Source organism: Carassius carassius, chromosome 42 (genome assembly GCF_963082965.1).
Source record: "Carassius carassius chromosome 42, fCarCar2.1, whole genome shotgun sequence".
NCBI classification, from domain to species: Eukaryota; Metazoa; Chordata; class Actinopteri; order Cypriniformes; family Cyprinidae; genus Carassius; species Carassius carassius.
Genome location: NC_081796.1, coordinates 20,313,296 through 20,333,505, shown reverse-complemented (window position 1 = coordinate 20,333,505; position 20,210 = coordinate 20,313,296). Strand labels below are relative to the sequence as shown.

General features: G+C 38.2%; 1 protein-coding gene across 9 annotated transcripts in view; it reads right to left on the bottom strand.

Annotated features, from left to right (window-relative positions):
• LOC132124133 (disco-interacting protein 2 homolog C-like) overlaps window positions 1–20,210 on the bottom strand; it is a 122,347-nt gene that overhangs the window by 27,569 nt on the left and 74,568 nt on the right. For 4 of the 9 annotated variants that reach the window (XM_059534971.1, XM_059534972.1, XM_059534973.1 and 1 more), the window contains exons 3-11: window positions 18,326–18,433; window positions 15,162–15,287; window positions 13,916–14,161; window positions 11,374–11,499; window positions 6,143–6,277; window positions 4,841–4,960; window positions 4,365–4,562; window positions 2,132–2,223; window positions 1,489–1,599 (exon numbers count right to left, since the gene is read on the bottom strand). In XM_059534971.1, coding sequence (XP_059390954.1) covers window positions 1,489–1,599; window positions 2,132–2,223; window positions 4,365–4,562; window positions 4,841–4,960; window positions 6,143–6,277; window positions 11,374–11,499; window positions 13,916–14,161; window positions 15,162–15,287; window positions 18,326–18,433 — 1,262 coding nt within the window. The remainder of the gene's footprint in view (window positions 1–1,488; window positions 1,600–2,131; window positions 2,224–4,364; window positions 4,563–4,840; window positions 4,961–6,142; window positions 6,278–11,373; window positions 11,500–13,915; window positions 14,162–15,161; window positions 15,288–18,325; window positions 18,434–20,210) is intronic. The other 5 variants (XM_059534974.1, XM_059534979.1, XM_059534978.1 and 2 more) reach the window with 2 other exon arrangements.

Sequence of the window (20,210 nt, the reverse complement as noted above, 5' to 3'; positions counted from 1 at the left end):
GATTAAGATCTGGGGAGTTTCCAGGCCATGGACCCAAAATTTCAACATTCTGGTCCCCGAGCCACTTAGTTATCACTTTTGCCTTATGGCACGGTGCTCTATCGTGCTGGAAAATGCATTGTTCTTCACCAAACTGTTGTTGGATTGTTGGAAGAAGTTGCTGTTGGAGGGTGTTTTGGTACCATTCTTTATTCATGGCTGTGTTTTTGGGCAGAATTGTGGGTGAGCCCACTCCCTTGGATGAGAAGCAACCCCACACATGAATGGTGTCAGGATGCTTTACTGTTGGCATGACACAGGACTGATGGTAGCGCTCACCTTTTCTTCTCCAGACAAGCCTTTTTCCAGATGCCCCAAACAATCGGAAAGAGGCTTCATCGGAGAATATGATTTTGCCCCAGTCCTCAGCAGTCCATTCACTATACTTTCTGCAGAAGATCAATCTGTCCCTGATGTTTTTTTTGGAGAGAAGTGGCTTCTTTGCTGCCCTTCCTGACACCAGGCCATCTTCCAAAAGTCTTTGCCTCACTGTGCGTGCAGATGCGCTCACACCTGCCTGCTGCCATTCCTGAGCAAGCTCTGCACTGGTGGCACTCCGATCCCGCAGCTGAATCCTCTTTAGGAGACGATCCTGGCGCTTGCTGGACTTTCTTGGACACCCTGAAGCCTTCTTTACAAGAATTGAACCTCTTTCCTTGAAGTTCTTGATGATCCTATAAATTGTTGATTTAGGTGCAATCTTAGTAGCCACAATATCCTTGCCTGTGAAGCCATTTTTATGCAACGCAATGATGGCTGCACGCGTTTCTTTGCAGGTCACCATGGTTAACAATGGAAGAACAACGATTTCAAGCATCACCCTCCTTTTAACATGTCAAGTCTGCCATTCTAACCCAATCAGCCTGACATAATGATCTCCAGCCTTGTGCTCGTCAACATTCTCACCTGAGTTAACAAGACGATTACTGAAATGATCTCAGCAGGTCCTTTAATGACAGCAATGAAATGCAGTGGAAAGGTTTTTTGGGATTAAGTTCATTTTCATGGCAAAGACGGACTATGAAATTCATCTGATCACTCTTCATAACATTCTGGAGTATATGCAAATTGCTATTATAAAAACTTAAGCAGCAACTTTTCCAATTTCCAATATTTATGTAATTCTCAAAACTTTTGGCCACGACTGTACATTCACCCTGACATTCCGAAAAAATAACGGATCTCAAAAATAGACAGCAGACCAGAGAGCAAGACACTACATTATTTACAAGGGCATGTTTTCAGAAGGACTTTGTAACACTTTACCATTATACATGAATAATATACAAATATCAATATTTTGCGCTGTAAAGACGGTCAGGTTGGCGCTCGACAATGTGAGTCCATGCTGGGAAGAAGGATTGTGGGTAGGCGTTATGGTGATAAAAATGGAGACATGAAGGCTTGAAAACGTGACAATCATTCATGGTGGTATATTTAGAGTCTCACCTTTCGGGTAAGTGGCACTTCGATGGGTACGGGCACCACCTCTGCCAGCAGGCAGCCATAAAAGGCGACCATAAAGGCGGCTGGATCGTTGTTGGGGAACACAAGAGCCACCTGCTCATGAAGTGATAAGAGAGGAAAGGTGTCAGACTTCAAACACAAGGGAATGCTAATCTGACAGGGACACGCTTTAAAATCGCAGCATGCGGCAGGAAACGCCACTGTCATTAAAAAAATGTTCTGGGATCCAAACAAGTAATACTCTATGTTCAGCATCTACAGCATACTGTCGATTACCACAGACAATTATTTGACTCGTCCCTTAAACTTGACTCGTCCCTTAAACTTTTGACTGTAAAAACATTCAAAATTGCAGTCTATGGGGCAAAGAATTCCGAAGGGTTTCAATGCAGAAACAAGCAGAGTTCTGTGTCATTTTGTTGATACAAGTGTTTTAATTAATTCTTTCATACAAAAATGTTATTTGAGTTATTAAAGAGATAGTCCACCGTTCCAAACCTGCATGCATTTCTTAACCAAAAAGTTTTCTGAGGTTATCGACAGCATGTAGAGGTTAACTAGTACTGAACGTTCCTCTAATGAGGTGCTTTACTGAGGTGGTCTGGTAAAGCTCTGTCACACTCACCCGGTCTCCTGGTCGGACCATAGGTTCCTGCTTGGTGCCCAGTTTGTGGAGGATGTTGTACGCTACTTTGATGCTCCGAGACCAAAGCTTGCCTGTGCAAAAGAAGTACATCCTAAATAATTGTACTTAAGGGGTCAGTTCACCAAATGTACCCTGCAGTTATCAAATCTCATTTGTGTCTCAGTGTATTCAAATATCATTAAAAATATTTTTACAAAAGGGGTTTTGAAAGACGTCTCTATTGCTCAAGGCAGAATTTATCTGAACAGAAAAACAGTATTTTTTTATTTAAATTATTCAAATATCAAAAATGTTTTTCTATTTTAATATATTTTAAAATGTAATTCATTCCTGTAATGGCAAAACCTAATTTTCAGCATCATTAGGGGGCGTTCACATATCGCGTCTTTTGCGCGCTCAAGTTCGTTATTTCCAATGTAGGTGCGCGGTATGTGCGCTCATAATGGAAGCAACGTATTTTCGTTTTTTCCAGGCGCGTCCGCACCGCATCGAGTTAAAAACAGCTCAACTTTTCAGAATTCCGCCAGCGCACCACGGGTCATGTGACAAGAACTAACCAATCAGCTTCATCCTTTCCCGTAACAAAGTTGAAAGCTCAGCCAAGATGAAGGAACAGCTGATCATAGCTGTATATGGATTGCCATTTTGAAATAAATTTAGTAGCAGAGCTACTGCAAGCAATATTTAGTGCTGCAAATCCATTTATCCTTTGCTTAAATTTCTGCGTCTTCATGGAGAGAGCACGTCATGGTTGCTTAGCAACGACAGACACCTCGGGGGCGCAACTTCCCGAGCGCTTTGGAAAGAAGGAGAAACCTGCGTGCCTAGTGTTTTCCATGCGTTTTTAGGCGCGACGTGAACGGCCCCTTACTCCTGTCTTCAGTTTAACATGATAATTTAGCGTTCTAATATGCCGATTTGCTGCACAAGAAACATTTCTTCTTATTATCAGTGTTGAAAACAGTTGTGCTGCTTAATGTTTTTGCAGAAACTATGATTAACCGATTCATTCAAAAGTACACACATCATAACACTATAAATACGTTGAATACTTGCTGGAAAAAAAAAAGAAAGGAAAGTACTGACTGCAAACGTTTTGAATGGTTGTGTAAGTTGCACCAAGTTTAACGTGAATACGAAACTCTATTGGTTGTTGTGTCTCAAAGCCAAACCAACAATCTGCCAGTTTGAATATTTGTAAATGCACATGAGATTTGAAACAGAGAAGAAGATTTTCAGTGAATAATTAATTCAGCTCCCTTTTGTTCCTCACAAAAAGCTATCATGACTTCAAGAAGATTTTAACATAGGCATGAGTCATATGGAGCACTTTTATGGTGCGTGAGAAAACTCTAAGATACTCTACATTTAGAAAACTGTAAGTAGAAAAAAGTGAACAGATTCCACAGAATGAAAGCCAAGCGAAGGACAAACATGGATTGGGGCCAAATGACCAAATTACTCGAAGTTTAAGCATCTGGATGAGTCACACACAGGGCATTTCAGCAGTTTATCTCCTCTGTCCTGCTGAATTTTTGACCTGATGTTATCAGGATTTAACTCATGGCTATGAAATTACTCTTTTGATTTGGTCAAGGTTTTTAATGAGCTGAGGAGGGTGATAGTCTCCGGTGGGTTCTGGGGAGGGGTTTGTATGCCACACAAACAGCCATTGCCATTCATTTTCTGGCTCACACTGTAAACCGAGGCAGTAAAGGTTGTCTGTTGGTCGGAGCTTTGAGCGTCTTGATGAATCAACTTTATGTGTGTGTTTAAAGATGAAGAAATCATTAAGCTCAGGTGGCTTGATGATCATTTTCAATTTTAAGAAAAAAGATAAGAGGGAATACCAATCCATTACAGACACACACACTGCAATCCTTTCCTCACACTCTCACCCGTGATGTGCTGCTGGCAGGATCCTCATTGAGTAAAATCAGCTGAGCGCCTCACACATACACACACACACACACACTACACAAAAAAAGCCCTTTAATGAACTCGCTCTCATGACTGAGCATAAATAAACAAGGAGACAAGGTTATGTGGTAACTATCAGACTAATAACATAATACAGACTAAGTGGTCTGTATTAATATTCTTATTAATAGTCTGACGTATGAGGGAGATCATATATATTTCTATTTCACTATGGTTGCATGTGGATGGTGGTCATTATATGTATGGCTGTAATTAAATATGGTTATTTTACCGTAAGTAAGGACATAGAGGGGTTTGCCGTTGGTGTCCATGGTAGTCAGGCAGGGTGCTTTGGGCGAGATGGTCCCCCAGCGTTGCAGTGCAGCTTCTAACGATGGTGGCCAATTAGTGACCACTCCCAGCGGTTCCCCTCGAATGGCAACCATCTGAGCGCCCTCCGGCCGTGGCTGGTTGGGGTCGGGCTGCTGGACTGAAGACAGAAAAAAAAAATCTGTATAGCTGTTTTTGTTGAATAGTTGAATCACCGGTTCATTTGAATAATCACTCATAACTTCTGTTTTTGTGGTTAACACATATTTAATTTTACTGATTTAATTCAATGCTAACCACTTCAACCAAATCATTCAAAAGAACTGATTCAAAAGAATGGTTTGTTTGCAAATCAGGGATTGTGTATGTCGGTATGTGTTTGTTTATAAGAACAGCTCTGAAAAGCTCCAAATAACTCATGCTGAGACAAACACTTACCTTCTAGGAGCTCTTCAAAATCATCAACAAAAAATTCTCGAAGTGGAGGTCGTCTGGGCTGCTTTAACGTGTTTACAAGTTGCTGGATTTTAGCTGAAACTCGACTGCTAACTGGGACTCCTTAGGAAGACACACTCGTGTTAATGCACAACAACACACACAAGCCAGGAAAAAACGAACATTTTCATTCAAACATGAATCAAATTTCCTGAACGAGCCTATTAATACAGACACAAGGCTTAGATGGATGGCTGAATGTGCACAATGAAGATGTTCAGTGTTTACTTCTGTATGCAACACCTCAATTTTCATCTTACCCCAAACAAATCAATTTTACAAACACTACTGATTAATGACCCTGACAGATGCAGTCAAATGCGGCCTTCAGAAGCATCCCAAGAGTCCTCAGTGTCCTCAATCACAGCTTCATAACAGACAGTCTGTGAAACCTGCTCTGATGGATCCTCTATCATCTCCAGGGCTTACATACAACTTACAACTACACCAACCGTTACAACACCATATATAACGTGTCAGCAATTTGATAACATACATGGATTAAATAACTAGTGTTGCCTTTGTATTATTTACATACTATTATAGAATTATTGAATTAGTGTATATTTTTATATTTCAGTTTTTTTATTTATTTAGTTTTTAATAATTTAGTTGTATGCTTTAAAATTTCTATTAGTTTTTGCCCTTTTCCTTAAATATTTATTTTCAGCTTACATTTTATTTTATTTTTAAGTCATATTAGCACTTAAACTTATTTATTTCAGTTAACTGTCACGGCAACATTTAAAATGGTAGTTTTTCTCTTTTTTTTTTTTAAGCGTTTCATTTAATATTTATATTTTATTTTATTACATTATTATTATTATTTTTATATTAATATAATACCACAATGACAATTTACAGTTTAGTAGTTTTAGCTTTAGTTTAACGTATTAAACTATTTTGAACATTATAACAACACAAAATTTTAGGAGAACATACTGTAACGCTTTATGTATCATGAACTAACAATAAGCAATACTCTTGCAGCATTTATACCAGCTACTACCAGTGTGTTCTTAAGCCCAGGCTGTGCAGGGGGACTATATGCAAGTTGTTCTGTATAAAACCATCTGCCAAAATAAAGTTAGGGTGGAAGAGAAATGCTAGTTGGGCTGTCAAAATGATTTAGGAAAATGGTTCATGTAAATCTTTCAAAGCTCTTTGTGAATTTTGTAATGAAGTTGTCATTAATGTCTCTAAAACATCACTCATTTTATTTCAGACACATTCTCGTGCACTCACCATCTCCGGTCTCCATGAGTTTGGCGTTGCCATATTTGGGTGTGGTCCGGGGTATGGTGGACACCTGTGGCCTCTCCACCTGAACGGGATGTTCGGAGGTGTAGGTTGTGACGTCTGGAGGGGCTGAGTGATTTTCTGGGTTTGGGAAAGTGAGGAGGAATCACAATGCGGAATGAGAAACTCCAGCTTAAGCTATTTGGAGAATGGAAGACTGGTATATGACTGGTCCAAATGGGTTATTCACTGTGTAATATATATTGATCAAAAAAAATACCAACTAGAACCAGCAATAAACCAGTTAGAAACTTGTTTGTTGCAGCTGATGACTAACTTGGACCTGCTTCAAACCAGCTATCATGTTCCAAAAACGTAAATCTGGTTCAAGTTGAGAGCATAACCAGCTTGACCAGCCAATGACCAACTTGAACAACCTACAGTATACGCTGCTAATGACCAACTTGAACAACCTACAGTATACGCTGCTAATGACCAACTTGGACCAACATAAATTCCCAGCTGTCTGTGGCCTCTTTCTCATTTCCCTCAGCTCGCTTCTGAAATGTTTCTTTCACATTCAGTGCCCTTAGCCACCAGATAACACCAATATGATATCCCTACAGTTTGTCTGGTCTAATGTTGAGTAAATAAATGTAATTTACCTTTTATGTATGATTTCAACAGGCAGATGTCAATGGGTGAGCCTTTCACTAAACGCTCATAAAGTGTCACAAGTTTCCTTCCATAATATCCAGTACTCCAATCGAGCTATTCAGAGAGAAATAACAGGCCATGTGTAATTTCGACACAGACAATGAGGAGAATGCCAATGAGGCAACGCTATTATTCATTCACCATAAAACACCCAAAATGGCCCTAACAGAAATATCCACTGTGATCAAGAACAACACGGTCAGAGGCTTTTAGCTTTAGTTCAGCCAAGATAGTTTTCAATGTAATTAAGTTTTACACAGACCCTGAGTTTGTATCTGACTGATATGATACATTAATATCATAACTAAATAGAGTTGTGTATTTCAGTTCCATTTCAGTAGAGAGACACAGTTAATTTATAGCTCTATTTTCACCACAATTCAGTTTGTTTCTGACTTCATAAATAAATAAATATATATAGTATTATCATGTATAAATATAAATTGAAGAGTTTGTCATACACAGTGGGTATAGAAAAGAATCACCCACTTTTAATATAATCACATTTTGTTGCTTTGCAGCCTGAAATAAAGATGAACACAGTTTTTGTTTTATCCAGCTGTATTTACTATTAGTGGAACTTATAATATCCAAGCAAAAAAGATATCAATATGTCAGTTTTTTTTTTAAACAGAATCACTGAGTTGGAAAAAGGATCACCCCTACCTAAAAATGACTTGTAAACTCAATCAGGTGTAGCTAATCACCTTCTCAATGGCACACAAAGCCATTTGACTTTCCACTGTCATCAGCTGTGGTCAATTTGGTTAGCTCAGCATGAAAAGAGCTTTCCTGGAGCGATTCAGCCCTTGATAGTGCAAATGATGCAAACAATCAACTATGGGTGGCAAGGCAATGTCAAAAGATCTCTGGGATAAAGTTGTAGACAGACATAATTTATTGTAAAAGACTTTATCAATGTCTCGAAGCACAGTGAAGTCTATTAAGAAGTGGAAGGTATTTGGTACAACACAGACCTTTCCTGGATCAGGACATCGCTCCAAACTGGATGAAAGAGCCAGGAAGAAACTGGCCAGAGAGGTGACCAAGAGGCCTACAACTCTGAAGCAGTTTTAGGAATGTATGACAAAGTGTGGTCATTTTGTGCATGTGACAAAAATATCACAAGTTCTCCACAAATGTGGCTTGAATGGGAGGGTTGCAAGAAAAAGGCCACTCCTCAAAGAAAGATGAGTCTAAAATGTAATTATTTGGCCTAAACATCAAACGATATGGTGGTAATTTCCTGTTATGGGGGTGTTTCTCTGCAGCAGGGACTGGAGCACTTAGAAGGAAAGTAGAAGGAAAAATGGATGGGGCAAAATATCATCAGATTCTTGAGTAAAATATGCTGCCCTCTGCCAGAAAGTTGTAAATAGCAAAAAATGTTATCTTCCAACATGACAATGACCCAAAGCACACAGCAAAACTGAGCACACAGTGGTTGAAGGAGAAAAAGGTGAATGTCCTTGCATGGCCTAGTCAGAGCCCAGACTTAAAGCCCATTGAAAATCTGTGGGATGACTTGAAGACTGCAGTCCACAAACACTCACCATCATATTTAAATGAACTTGAGCAGTTCTGCAAGAGTGGGCAAATATTGCAATGTCTAGATGTGCAAAGTTAGTACAGGCATATCCCAAAAGACTAAAGGCTGCATTTAAAGCAAAAGGTGGTTCAACAAAATACAAGGGGTGATCCTTTTTCCAATTCAGTTATTCACATTTTTTCTTTCCGACATGTTGGTGTTATATCTATCATTTGGATGTTATAAATTGTACTAAATAAATAAAACTGGATAAAACAAAAACTGTGTCCATCTTTAATGCTGCAAAACAACAAAATGTAATTATTTTAAATGGGAGTGATTCTTTGCTATACCCACTGTATCTGGGAGAGATAAGTCAAGCTGTCACCAGTGGCGACAGAATGAACGTGAGTGAGAGAGATGACTCTTGTGCCAAGCACATAAGGAGACTGTGATAGAGAACATGACTAAGGAAGGGCACGACCCCTGGACTTGGCTTTCACCCACCATCAGCACTTCTTCTACTCTCACTCATCTCTTGAAGGACTGACATGACTACCAGTGCAGCTTTTTAGTGAATAATAAAAACATAAAACAAAAGACTCTTAAGAACTGGTTGTTTTTGGGCAAATCAAAAACATTCAATGCAACATGTGACTCAATTCTCAAACAAATGAATCTTGTGAGTCTTTCTTTTTAGTGAATCAAAAACAGCATGACCTATGTGTCCTGATTCAGGGTCAAATCATTTTATGAGCTGGTGGTTTTTAGTGAATCAAACACATACAGTTTGACCGGTGCAGTTTGATTCATGAACAAATTACTCTTGAATCAATAACATACAGCAGGGCATGGGGCCCGATTCCTGAAACAAATAACTCTTCTGAGCCAGTTCTTTTAAAGAATAGTTCAAAAATACAAGTTACTGGCCTGAAACATATATAAAAAAAATTAATAAATAAAAAATATTAAAATTTAACCAAATTAATCTGAATCAAACAAAATCAGAAATAAATCAAGTTGCCATGAGAGTTTTGTGACTCAAAAATGGGAAACCGATCTCCAGCCCTTATCTTCTGTCTTCTGACTCCCTCCCTGCCTCATACTCGACCTTCCTGCCTTGTATTCCACCTCATCTCCTTCTTCATTACTGGCCTCCTTGCCTCGTCTCATGCCTCTATCATCAGCGATGAGTGTACGAGAAAACACCCAGCAGATAGAACCCTTACATAACAGGCTGAAAATAACCCACATCCAAACTCTCTCTTCACCCCCCCGCTCTTCAGTGACACAGACACTAATGTGCTGGAACAGGAGTTTCCTCAAAGCCCAGAGGTGCTTGTAGGAGGACAAATAAAATGACGTCTTGTGTCACGTGAGGGAACCTGCTGGTAAATCTGCGTCACTGAGAAAAGAAAACCCCAGACAAACACAACCCTTCTAGTCTGGAGGGACTGATGAGAAATATAACAGTAAATTTTCAGTTAACATTATCATTAAAATGTAAACAGCTTAGATTCAATTACAGTTCAAAACTGTAATGTAAATATATTTTTATCAAACACCACAACCATTCAAAAGCTTGGGGTCTGAAGTTTTATGTTTTTGAAAGAATTAGCTTATGCACACCCAGGCAGAATTTAATTGATCAAACACAGAGTGAAGAACAGTAACATGCTGAAATATTTTTTTTTGCAATATAAAAAAAAAATTATATTTCAATATATTTTAAAAATGTATTTGTGTGATTGCAAAGCTGAATTTTCAGCATCATTACTCCAATCTTCAGTGTCACAAGATCCTTCAGAAATCATTCTAATATGCTGATCAAATCTTATTATTAGCAATATTGAAAACAGTTCTGCTGCTTAATATTTTATGTGGATCCCCCTAAACATTTTTCCAAAACTCTTTGATTAATAGAATGTTCAAAAGAACAATTTATTTGAAATAGAAATCTTTTGTAACATAAAATATATGTATTGTCACTTTTAATAAAAAAAGCATGCATTAAATTAAAGTATTACTTTCTTAAAAAATAAAACTGACCCAAAACCTTTGAATAGTAGTCAATATTTGCCTGTTTTATACACTGTAAAACAGTAAACATTTAAAATGTCAATGCAATTCACAACATTTAAACAAATAATCATGCAAATTTAACAGATAAATACATAGATAGTGACAACACACTAACAGTTAAAGCATTAGTGCACACAAAAAATTATTCTGCCATTATTTACTCACTAGAATGTTGTCCTAACCTGTATAACACTCATAACATATAACAGTTTGCAGAATGTCTAAGCTGCTCTTTTCTATACTATTAAAGTGAACGATATGGTTTTTGTATGGTTTTTAGTGGAAAAACAACTTAATATCAGTCACACAAATTAAATGACTTCAGAAGACTTGGAATATTGTGTATGATTTGTATTGACTAATTTCATTTTCAATTTCTCATTTTGTTTTCCATGGAAGAAAGTAAGGCAAATTGGTTCAGAAAGACATGAAGGGTAAATAATGACAGAATTCAAAATTTTAAGTGAACTATTCTTACAGAAAACACAAGGTCAGGAATGAACAACAACGATAAGCACAACTAGACAAAGAATGGACATCTAAAAGCAGACTGAAAGCCTGAAAACAGCATTTCACACTTTATAATTGAATAAAAAAAATACATATTTAGAAAAAAACACAAAGGTACACAGTCACTACTCCCAGACAGACCAAATCTCGAATACAACAGCACTAACAGTGTCCCATAACTGTTGTCAGAGAGTTGGGCTCACTTATTCGTACATATACAGCATAACTGACGTTCAGACACATCATGTCATAAAATTCACAGCACGCAACTCCAAACACAAACACACTGAGGGCCCATTGTCCCCTAGACTCCAGAGAGAATTACACGGAAGACACAGAGATGTTCTAGATGATCGGATGATTGGGGGAAGTGTGTGTGCATTGGGGGACGTATACTGACCATCCGACTCCAAGGGCGGCGGCCAGAGAAGATCTGATCCAAACTCACAGGAGCGTCGCAGCGAGTTTCCGTTCTCTGCTATGCCGAGCATAGTTTTCCTCTTCAATGAGAGGTGAGCGATCGGCCCTGGATAGGGAAGGGAAGAAGGGGGAGAACCAGAACCTTAGAGCTGTCCACTTCCCCACTGTCCACAGGCATGGATGGGCAGGAGGGACGGGTGCTGATGAGCTGAGCATGGACCGTGCCATGTTCCCAAAAGAGTCCTTAGGACTCTGGATATCATGGAAAGGGAAGGGGGAACGGAGGAGGTGGGAATGATTCCTAAAGGACTACCCACACTGCCATGTTTCTCTCAACGGTACGAGACAAATATGGGAAAACGGGACAAAAGCAACAACCTGGAAAGCACTTGAAGAACTTGTTCTTGGGCCAATGTGTTTGTGTTAATGTCCCAAAAATACATGAACTATCCTTGCTGTGTTACTGAGAGCTCCGAACATGACCGACACTCTCGAGGTTGGTTGTCTGCTTTTAGATGGTGCCACAACATTATCATGTGGGAGGACAAAAAGGAAGTGAGGGAGAGAATCAAAAGGATCTTTTACACGGTAACCACGAGTTCCAAGTTTGTTTCCAAGCTGGCAGAATGGAGCTTTGATGTGTCATTGACCAGTCAGAAGATTTTGTGTCTCATTACTTTAGAACCAATCAAACTTCATTTAGCTTATGTTTTTAGTCACTTTCTGAGTTGATGTGCCGAAATCGCTCCCTGCGGCCCACACAACGTGAATGAGTAAAAGAATGTGTGTTTTCAGACACAGCACGTGTCTGCCCACCAATCACGTTTATTTCTATTCAAGGTTAGCTACTTTATGGAGAAACAATTGTTATTTTGTTTTCTGCTGAACAAAAACAGATGTTGGTGGTCCACAGCTGGTCTCTTTAGATGGGTTTTAGGCTCTTTTCAGCTGGTGAGACTAGTTTAACCAGCTAAACCCAGCTTGGCCAGTCTGGCAAACCAGCTAGATCAGATTAAAGGCCCGTTCACACCAAGGATGATAACTGTAATGATAACTATTGCTCTAAAAATGTGATAATCATTCTATGAGAGTAGGGCATTCCACGTCACAACTATAACGATAACTTTCCAGATCGTTGGAATCACTTTCAGAAAGATTTTATTTTTTTAAGCAGATGAATGATAAACACATTGACAGCCAATAATAATTCATCTGACTTTAAAGAGTTCAAGCATTTAAAGGGAGACTAGATTCAATATGTGCTTAAAACAAACAGAATGTTACTGTCCATTGGTGAGAATGCTAATATAGCTATCATTATAGCTATCAGTCTTGGTGTCAACGTTCTTAAAAAAAAGTTGTAAAAAAAAAGTTTTAGCAGGATAGTTTAATTATCTATAACATATGAGCAACAAAGAATATCATTTACAGTAACCGCTTCATTCTGAGATACAGTATTTTCACTCGCTAGAACTGCGCTAAAGCAGTAGCAGGCAGCATATGCCAGCTTTTGTATATGGAATAGTGCAGGTAAAAACGTAAAACTTTGCACCTTTAGTGCACCGTGTAAAATGTCCTTAAGAAGAAACAAAATGGTGGAAGGAAAAGAGGATAGAGTGATTCGAAACAGTTAATACAGGAAAGGGAAACTGAGGTAGAACCAAATCATGAAGGGAAATAAAAAGGAATATGAAGGGAGAGAGGTAACAGGACAGTGTGAGAGAGATGAATTCCTTTCTTCAGACATCAAACTGCTCCAGAGGGCACACCTACGTATCATCTTAGCTCTATTAAAACACCAGAGTTCATCACTTAGCCACGGTCTACAACTTTAATGCCTCTGGATACAAAGAGTTCATGAGGTTTTTGAAAATGAGATGTCTTTCTTTCTTTGGCCTCTGTGTAGAAGAGGGGAAAGTGGCAGTAAAACTCTTTCCTCTTCCTGCTGTGTTCTACGTTTACATTTCAAATCGGCTGGATGGATAGATATAACATCTGTGCAGCACGGGCTAGTCAGGATTACTTTAAACAGACTTTTTAGAATTGATACTTTTTTAGAAAGGTAATTTTTATAATTATATCAAATTGAAAAAAAAAAAAAAATATATATATATATATATATATATATATATATTTATTTATTTACAATTATTTAGATTTATATTTTTTGAATATCATGGCGATAAAAATTATATATCCATGATGGCTATAAATTCAACACACTTTTGCTGGACAAAACAAACGCCTAATGTGATTTTTTTCATCATCTCCCCCAAAAACTGGTATCGGTCCATCCTTATTGTTGAGCTGTCCACCTACCATAGACACAATTTCAGAGGAGATTAGCGGAGAATCATGTTAATGATGGCTACAATGGTTCAGCGACAGCACAGATATACGATAAGGAGCAGAAGAAGGTGCAGACAGCACCCACAAACGAGGGAGGCAGGATTTAGAAGCATGGCAGGAAGTGCGGGAGTGACTAGCTGAGGGACTGGCAGAGCTTGGTAGGGGGGCGTTACCTGATTTGCCAACATGTGTTTGAGCCAGGACGTCAGCCAGGCGCCCGGCGGCTCCGCTGCCCCCACTCTGCGTCGAAGATGAGGAGGAGGAGGTGGTGGAACCCTGGTGGATGGCCCGGCTGATCCAGTGCTCCATGCTGACGCTGCCCTGGCTGGAGGTGGGGGTACCCTCGCCCTGGCCGCCCTCCTCCTCCGAGCCGGACGAGGTGTCTGTCAGGGGGGGCAGAGAGGAGAGGGGGGAGAAGCCTAGTGAGAGTCACTCAGACCCACTCAACAATCAGCCCAGAAGGTGGACAAGTGCACTTAAAGTCAACATGAATGTATTTCGGAATAAACCAGACAATTCCACAAAAAAACAAATGTAGAGTGGGATATAATTGAATCCATAAGCATCTATTAGGGTCACGAAAAGAATAAATAAATAAATAAATAAATGAATACATTTAAATTAGAAATAAATAAATGTAATAATAATTAATATAATTTTTTAAATATATATTTTATCTATTTTATATTTGTCAGAAAGTAATATATTGCTATTTTTATAAAAAAATACAATTTAAATAAAATATACAAATACATTGATGTACATTTAAGTTATTTTCAAATTATTTATAACTATTAAATGAAATAGTTTTAGATTGCCGGTATTTATAATTCTTAATCATTCCTTTTTAGAATAATACATAATTCATAATAATAATTATGTACAAATTAATAGTAATTATTATATATTCATAGACATTAATAAACACACTTTTTCTGGAAATTATAGCTCACACTACTTTATGATTTTTGATCCATTCTGATGCATTTCTATCAAAACATTCACACAATTTCCAATAAATGATTTAATTAGATCTTGTAAAGTGGGTGTTCAACAATGAAGCCTTTTAGAAAAGCTGTTTCTCATTCAAAATTAGCCTAAAACAATGCCCAAATATTTGTTTTCCCTGCCTACCTAGTATATGATGTCAGTCAAATTGGAAAGTTTTTGAGAACATTGGACACCACTGACTTCCAGAGACACATTATTCCAAATATCTTCTTTTGTGTTTTACATAAGAAATAAAGTCTTTTAACTCTTTAAATATTTAGAACAACATGAAGGTGAATAGATGATCAAAGATTTTGGGCGAACTGTCCTTTTAAGGATGTGCCATAAAAAAAAAAAAAGAGTCCATTTAGTTTCAATTTCATGTTGACTTTAAATGAATGATGATTTAGAATCAGGTGTGAAGCTCACCTGGGGGGGTGTAGGCATCCATAGAGGTCTGTACCACTAGAGATCGTCGTTTGGACGGCATGGGAACAGCCATCTTCCTCTCCTTGTGTTTGGCTAGTGCTGCCTGAACTGCTTCTGTGTGGACATCTAAGGAGGAGCAAAAAAAAATTAAATGAAGGGAATCTGTATTAACTGGCCAAGGACCTACAAGCTGGTGTTTACAGTGACGTGGATGAGATGAGTCTCTCTGGCTGATGGTCATGAGAGTGTGTGATAAGAGCCAAGCCACCACCTCCAGCCCTTCTGTGATCTTGCAATACTGACTCATCTCTATGTGTGTGTGTGTGTGTGTGTGTGTGTGTGTCTATGAGTGAGAGAGAGAGAGAGAGAGAGAGAGAGAGAGAGAGAGAGACTGACTGTAGATTGTACCCATGACCTCTAATAAACCAAGCTGTTATGTGGACTCTCTAATGAGATACAAAACAACATATTCCATCAACACACTGACTATGTATACACATCCAAGAATATCTGATACAAATGTGCTCATATTCTGATTAAATTACTTTCAAAATGTAGTTAAAAGGAACTGAAAAAGAATGTGTATATCTTGATTTATTCCTAATATATGCTGATTACATTTAAATCACAATAGCTGTGTAAATGTCTTTTTCAGAATAAAAATAAAAATTAAAAATAAATTATGCAGCACAACTGTTTTCAACATAGATGATAAGAAATGTTTCTTAAGTACTAAATCAGCACATTACAGTTTTCTGAAGGATCATGTGACACTGAAGGCTAAAATAATGGCTGCTGTAAATTCAGGTTTGCTAGCACAGGAATATATATATTTGCAATAAAACTGCAGTAGCAATTTTCCACTGCAGAAAATTTTGCACTATATTATTATTATTTTTACTGTATTTTTGATTAAATAAATGTAGCCTTGGTGAGCATACGACACTTTTTTTTTGACAACATTAAAAAGTTCCCAAACTTTTGAACAGTAGTTAAAACAGAACTTGACTGAACTATAGGGATTTGATTGGAGCTGATATTATTAGTTAATAAATTTTTTTCTCAACTGTGTGGCCTTGATGACATCACAAGAAGAGGAAAGTGGCTTCAGAGGCTGAAAATGTGCAATAAGAGCAGGAACGTAGAAAGAAAGTAAAGAAAGTAAATATTAATAATAATTCGTCCATTTTGATTCGATAGACAGTCATTGAGGCCTGGTATGTGCTGTTCAGCATTACAAAAAAAAAAGAAAGAAAGAAAAAGAAAGGGGGGGAGGGTTATTGTTGAGAACTTGCCTCATATCTACCATAAATCATAAAACCTCATTCTGTAACGAAAAGCTCAATAAACTCTGTGTCTCATGACTACTGAACCCTATTTTTTAATCTTTCATCTCTTTATTTTGAATAAATTCTGTCTAAATGACATCCAGAGACAGATACAATTTTAATGTGTACAGCTCATAGCAGATAAAGCTCTCTCACACACATATATTATATATCAGTATTTGTATGCTTTGCCCAGAGGGAGGAATCCAGAGACATATTCAGGGATAAACAATCCATAATCTGCCACCCAAACACACATGGTTTTAAATTATTTAAATACATTTTATATGCTATATGTTGTTGTGTATACACACACACACACACACAAAGAAAAACAAGTGGATAGAAAGCTAGTGTTTTTGTGCTAGAGTTAGAGGGTCAAATAAAAATGGAACAGATTTAGTCATTTTTTGAAGATGGCTACAGACTCAGCTGCTCGGATTGAGTTGGGCAGGTCATTCCACCAGGAAGGAACAGTTAATTAAAAAAAATGTCTGTGAAAGTGGTTTTGTGCCTCTTTGAGATGGCACAATAATGCATTGTTCACTTGCAGAATGCAAGCTTCTAAGGGAAACATAAGTCTGGAGTAATAAATTTGCGTAAAGGGGTGCAGAGCCAGTGGTGGTTTTGTAGGCAAACATCAATGCCTTGAATTTTATGCGAGCAGGTATTGGTAGCCAGTACAAATTGATGAACAGAGGTGTGACGTGCCTTCTTTTTGGCTCATTAAAGATGAATCTTGCAGCGGCATTTTGGATTATTTGTAGAGGTTTGATAGAAGTGGCTGGAAGACCTGCAAAGAGAGCATTGCAATAGTCCAACCTGGATAGAACAAAAGCTTGAACAAGGAGTTGTGCAGCATGTTCTGAAAGAAAGGGTCTGATCTTCCAAATGTTGTATAAAGCAAATCTGCAGGACTGGGCAGTTTTAGAAATGTGGTCTGAGAAATTCAGCTTATATTCAATCACAATTCCAAGGTTTCTAGTTGTTTTTTATGGAGTTATGGTTGATGAGCCTAACTGAATAGAGAAATTTTGTTAAAGTGATGAGTTTGATGAAACCACAAGCAGTTCTGTCTTAGCCAGGTTGAAGTGAAGGTGATGGTTCGTCATCCAACAAGAAATGTCTGTTAGACATGCTGAGATGTGAGCAGCTATCGTCGGATCATCAGGTTGGAATGAGAGGTAGAGTTGAGTTTCATCAGCATAGCAGTGATGTGAAAAGCCATGTTTCTGAATGACAGAACCTAATGATGCCATGCAGACAGAGAAGAGAAGTGGTCCAGGAACTGAGCCCTGAGGAACCCCGGGAGCCAGATGTTGCGACTTCGACACCTCACCTCTCCAAGATACCTTGAAGGGCCTATCTGAGTGTTAAGACTCAAACCACTGGCGTGTGGTTCATGAGATACCACTGTTAAAATGTGGTGCATTTATTCCATTACCATTAAAAAAATGTTTTATTTTAATATTAAAGAGAATTTTTTTTCTTAATATCTTAACCTATTTTTGTGTCAATAATTGTGATATTCATAAAACATTTATTTTTTCAGTAATATATGGTATAAATAGCTAAATTATCTGGATTTAGTTTTAAAGGTATATAAAGAAATTGATATTATGAGCCCAGAAAACACACAGTGGCGATAAATATTACAGAATGAACCTCCTTGATCTGTTTTGTTACATTTTTCTCGTTTACTTGCTGTAGAACTATTATTGTGGTACAGGAATTCTGGGCAGCTATATTTCCCATCAGTCCAGTGTAACAATCATGAGGGATCTGTCATTGCAATGCAGGAATAAACTCCCTGCTGCAGTCCTGCCGCTGACTCACCTGATCGGTAACGTTCATCACGGGTGCCAGAGGAGCGTCTACGGTGATATCGTGAAGCGGAGGGCGCCATGGCTGGTCTGCGCTCGTGTGCCATGGATGCCTCCAGCCCTAAAGGACACAAAGAGAGCAAGAGAGGGACAATAAATAATTGTCTCAGCCTAGATGTTTGATGGTTTTCGATGATTTTTCATGACAATATATAAACATGCTAAACAGTTAATGTTTCTACATTATAATGTTTTATGATAGATTTTGCTTGGAGATGTGTAAAATTCCAAAGAAAACAAAACACAAGCAAGCAACTAAAAAAATAATAACAATAAAATAATGTTCAGAAAAATAGAGAAAAAGACAAACAAATAAAGCAAAACAAAACAAAAGCAATCCTAAAAAAGCACAAAAAAAGAAAACAAAATAGATAATTTTCAAACAAATATATCAACTATCCACTTACTGAAGGATAATATCTTATTTCATCCAATTTAAACAAAATATTAATTTTTAGTGGCAACCAAAATGCAAAATAGATGTTTTCACTATACATTATAATGTTTTGAAGCTCGATTTCACTTGATTTTTCTTAAATAAAAGCAATGCAAAAAGTACAAAATAATTTAAAGGGATAGTTCACTCTCAAATTAAATTTTGGTATGTTTTAGCTTACCTCAAGGACATCCAAGATGTAGGTTTCTCTGTTTCCTCAGTATTTCCCATTTTGATATTTTTAGGTCCAACCGTTCTTGTCTGTGACTCACATAATAGAGGTCTATGGTCACCACCTCAAAGAGCATGCACAGATGAGTCAAAATTAAACAATTCCCCATCGTAAGTACACATTGATGACCTAAGACACGAAACGAGCGGTTTGTGTAAGAAAACGAACAGTATTTATATCTTTTTTACCTCTTGTACACAACCACGTACAACTGATCTGAGTGCGCGAGTGCTTCCCGATGTGACGTTCGCGTGCGCTCTGGCTTAGTCTGCGCAAGCGCGGAAAGCGCCGGCAGCGATCTCTCGCGCGTGTACATCACTCATTGTTTACACTTACTGCCTATGGTTTACACAGATTTCGGAATTATTACCTTTCACTGTGAAGATCTAAACATATTGAGACGTACAGGAAATTGCGATGGAATACGATTTCAATATATCCATAGACAACGTTGAATTTTTTTCACAACCACATTTATTTGAAACAGAATACACAGACCAAGTACTCAGTAGCGATCCGCTACAGCAGCACGTCTTCAAGCCTCAGAGACAGAGATCTCTTCAAAATTGGTGGTGTTTTAGTAGCAAGTGTTGTGAGATGCCAACAGAAGTGGAGAGCATATGTTGTCACGAATGGAACAACTACAAGACGACGACGAGGACATTGACAGTATCGCATCAAACACCTGCCTGACTGAAGATCCTGAGTTTTCTCCGCTGTTGAGACTCAGCGTTTTGCACGTTGTGTTTAGTTTGCCACGTATAAACTGGAGGCGACATCCAATGCCAGAGGGACCCAATGGCACGCTGTCAATAGAGTGAGTAATGTGTTGTATTTTTATTATAAACGCAACGATTATAGGGTGCATTATAAACAAATTAATTTATTACAATTACTGCATTATATTTCAGACAGTGCAGATTGGTGGCGTAGCGTGTGGTAAACAATGAGTGATGTGCATGCGCGAGAGATCACATCCGGGGCTTTCCGCGCTTGTGCAGACTAAGCCAGAGCGCGCGCACACGTCACATCGGGAAGCACTCGCGCACTCAGATCAGTTGGATGTGGTTGTGTACAAGAGGTAAAAACGATACAAATACTGTTCGTTTTTTAACACAAACCGCTCGTTTCGTGTCTTAGGTCATCAATGTGTACTTATGATGGGGAATT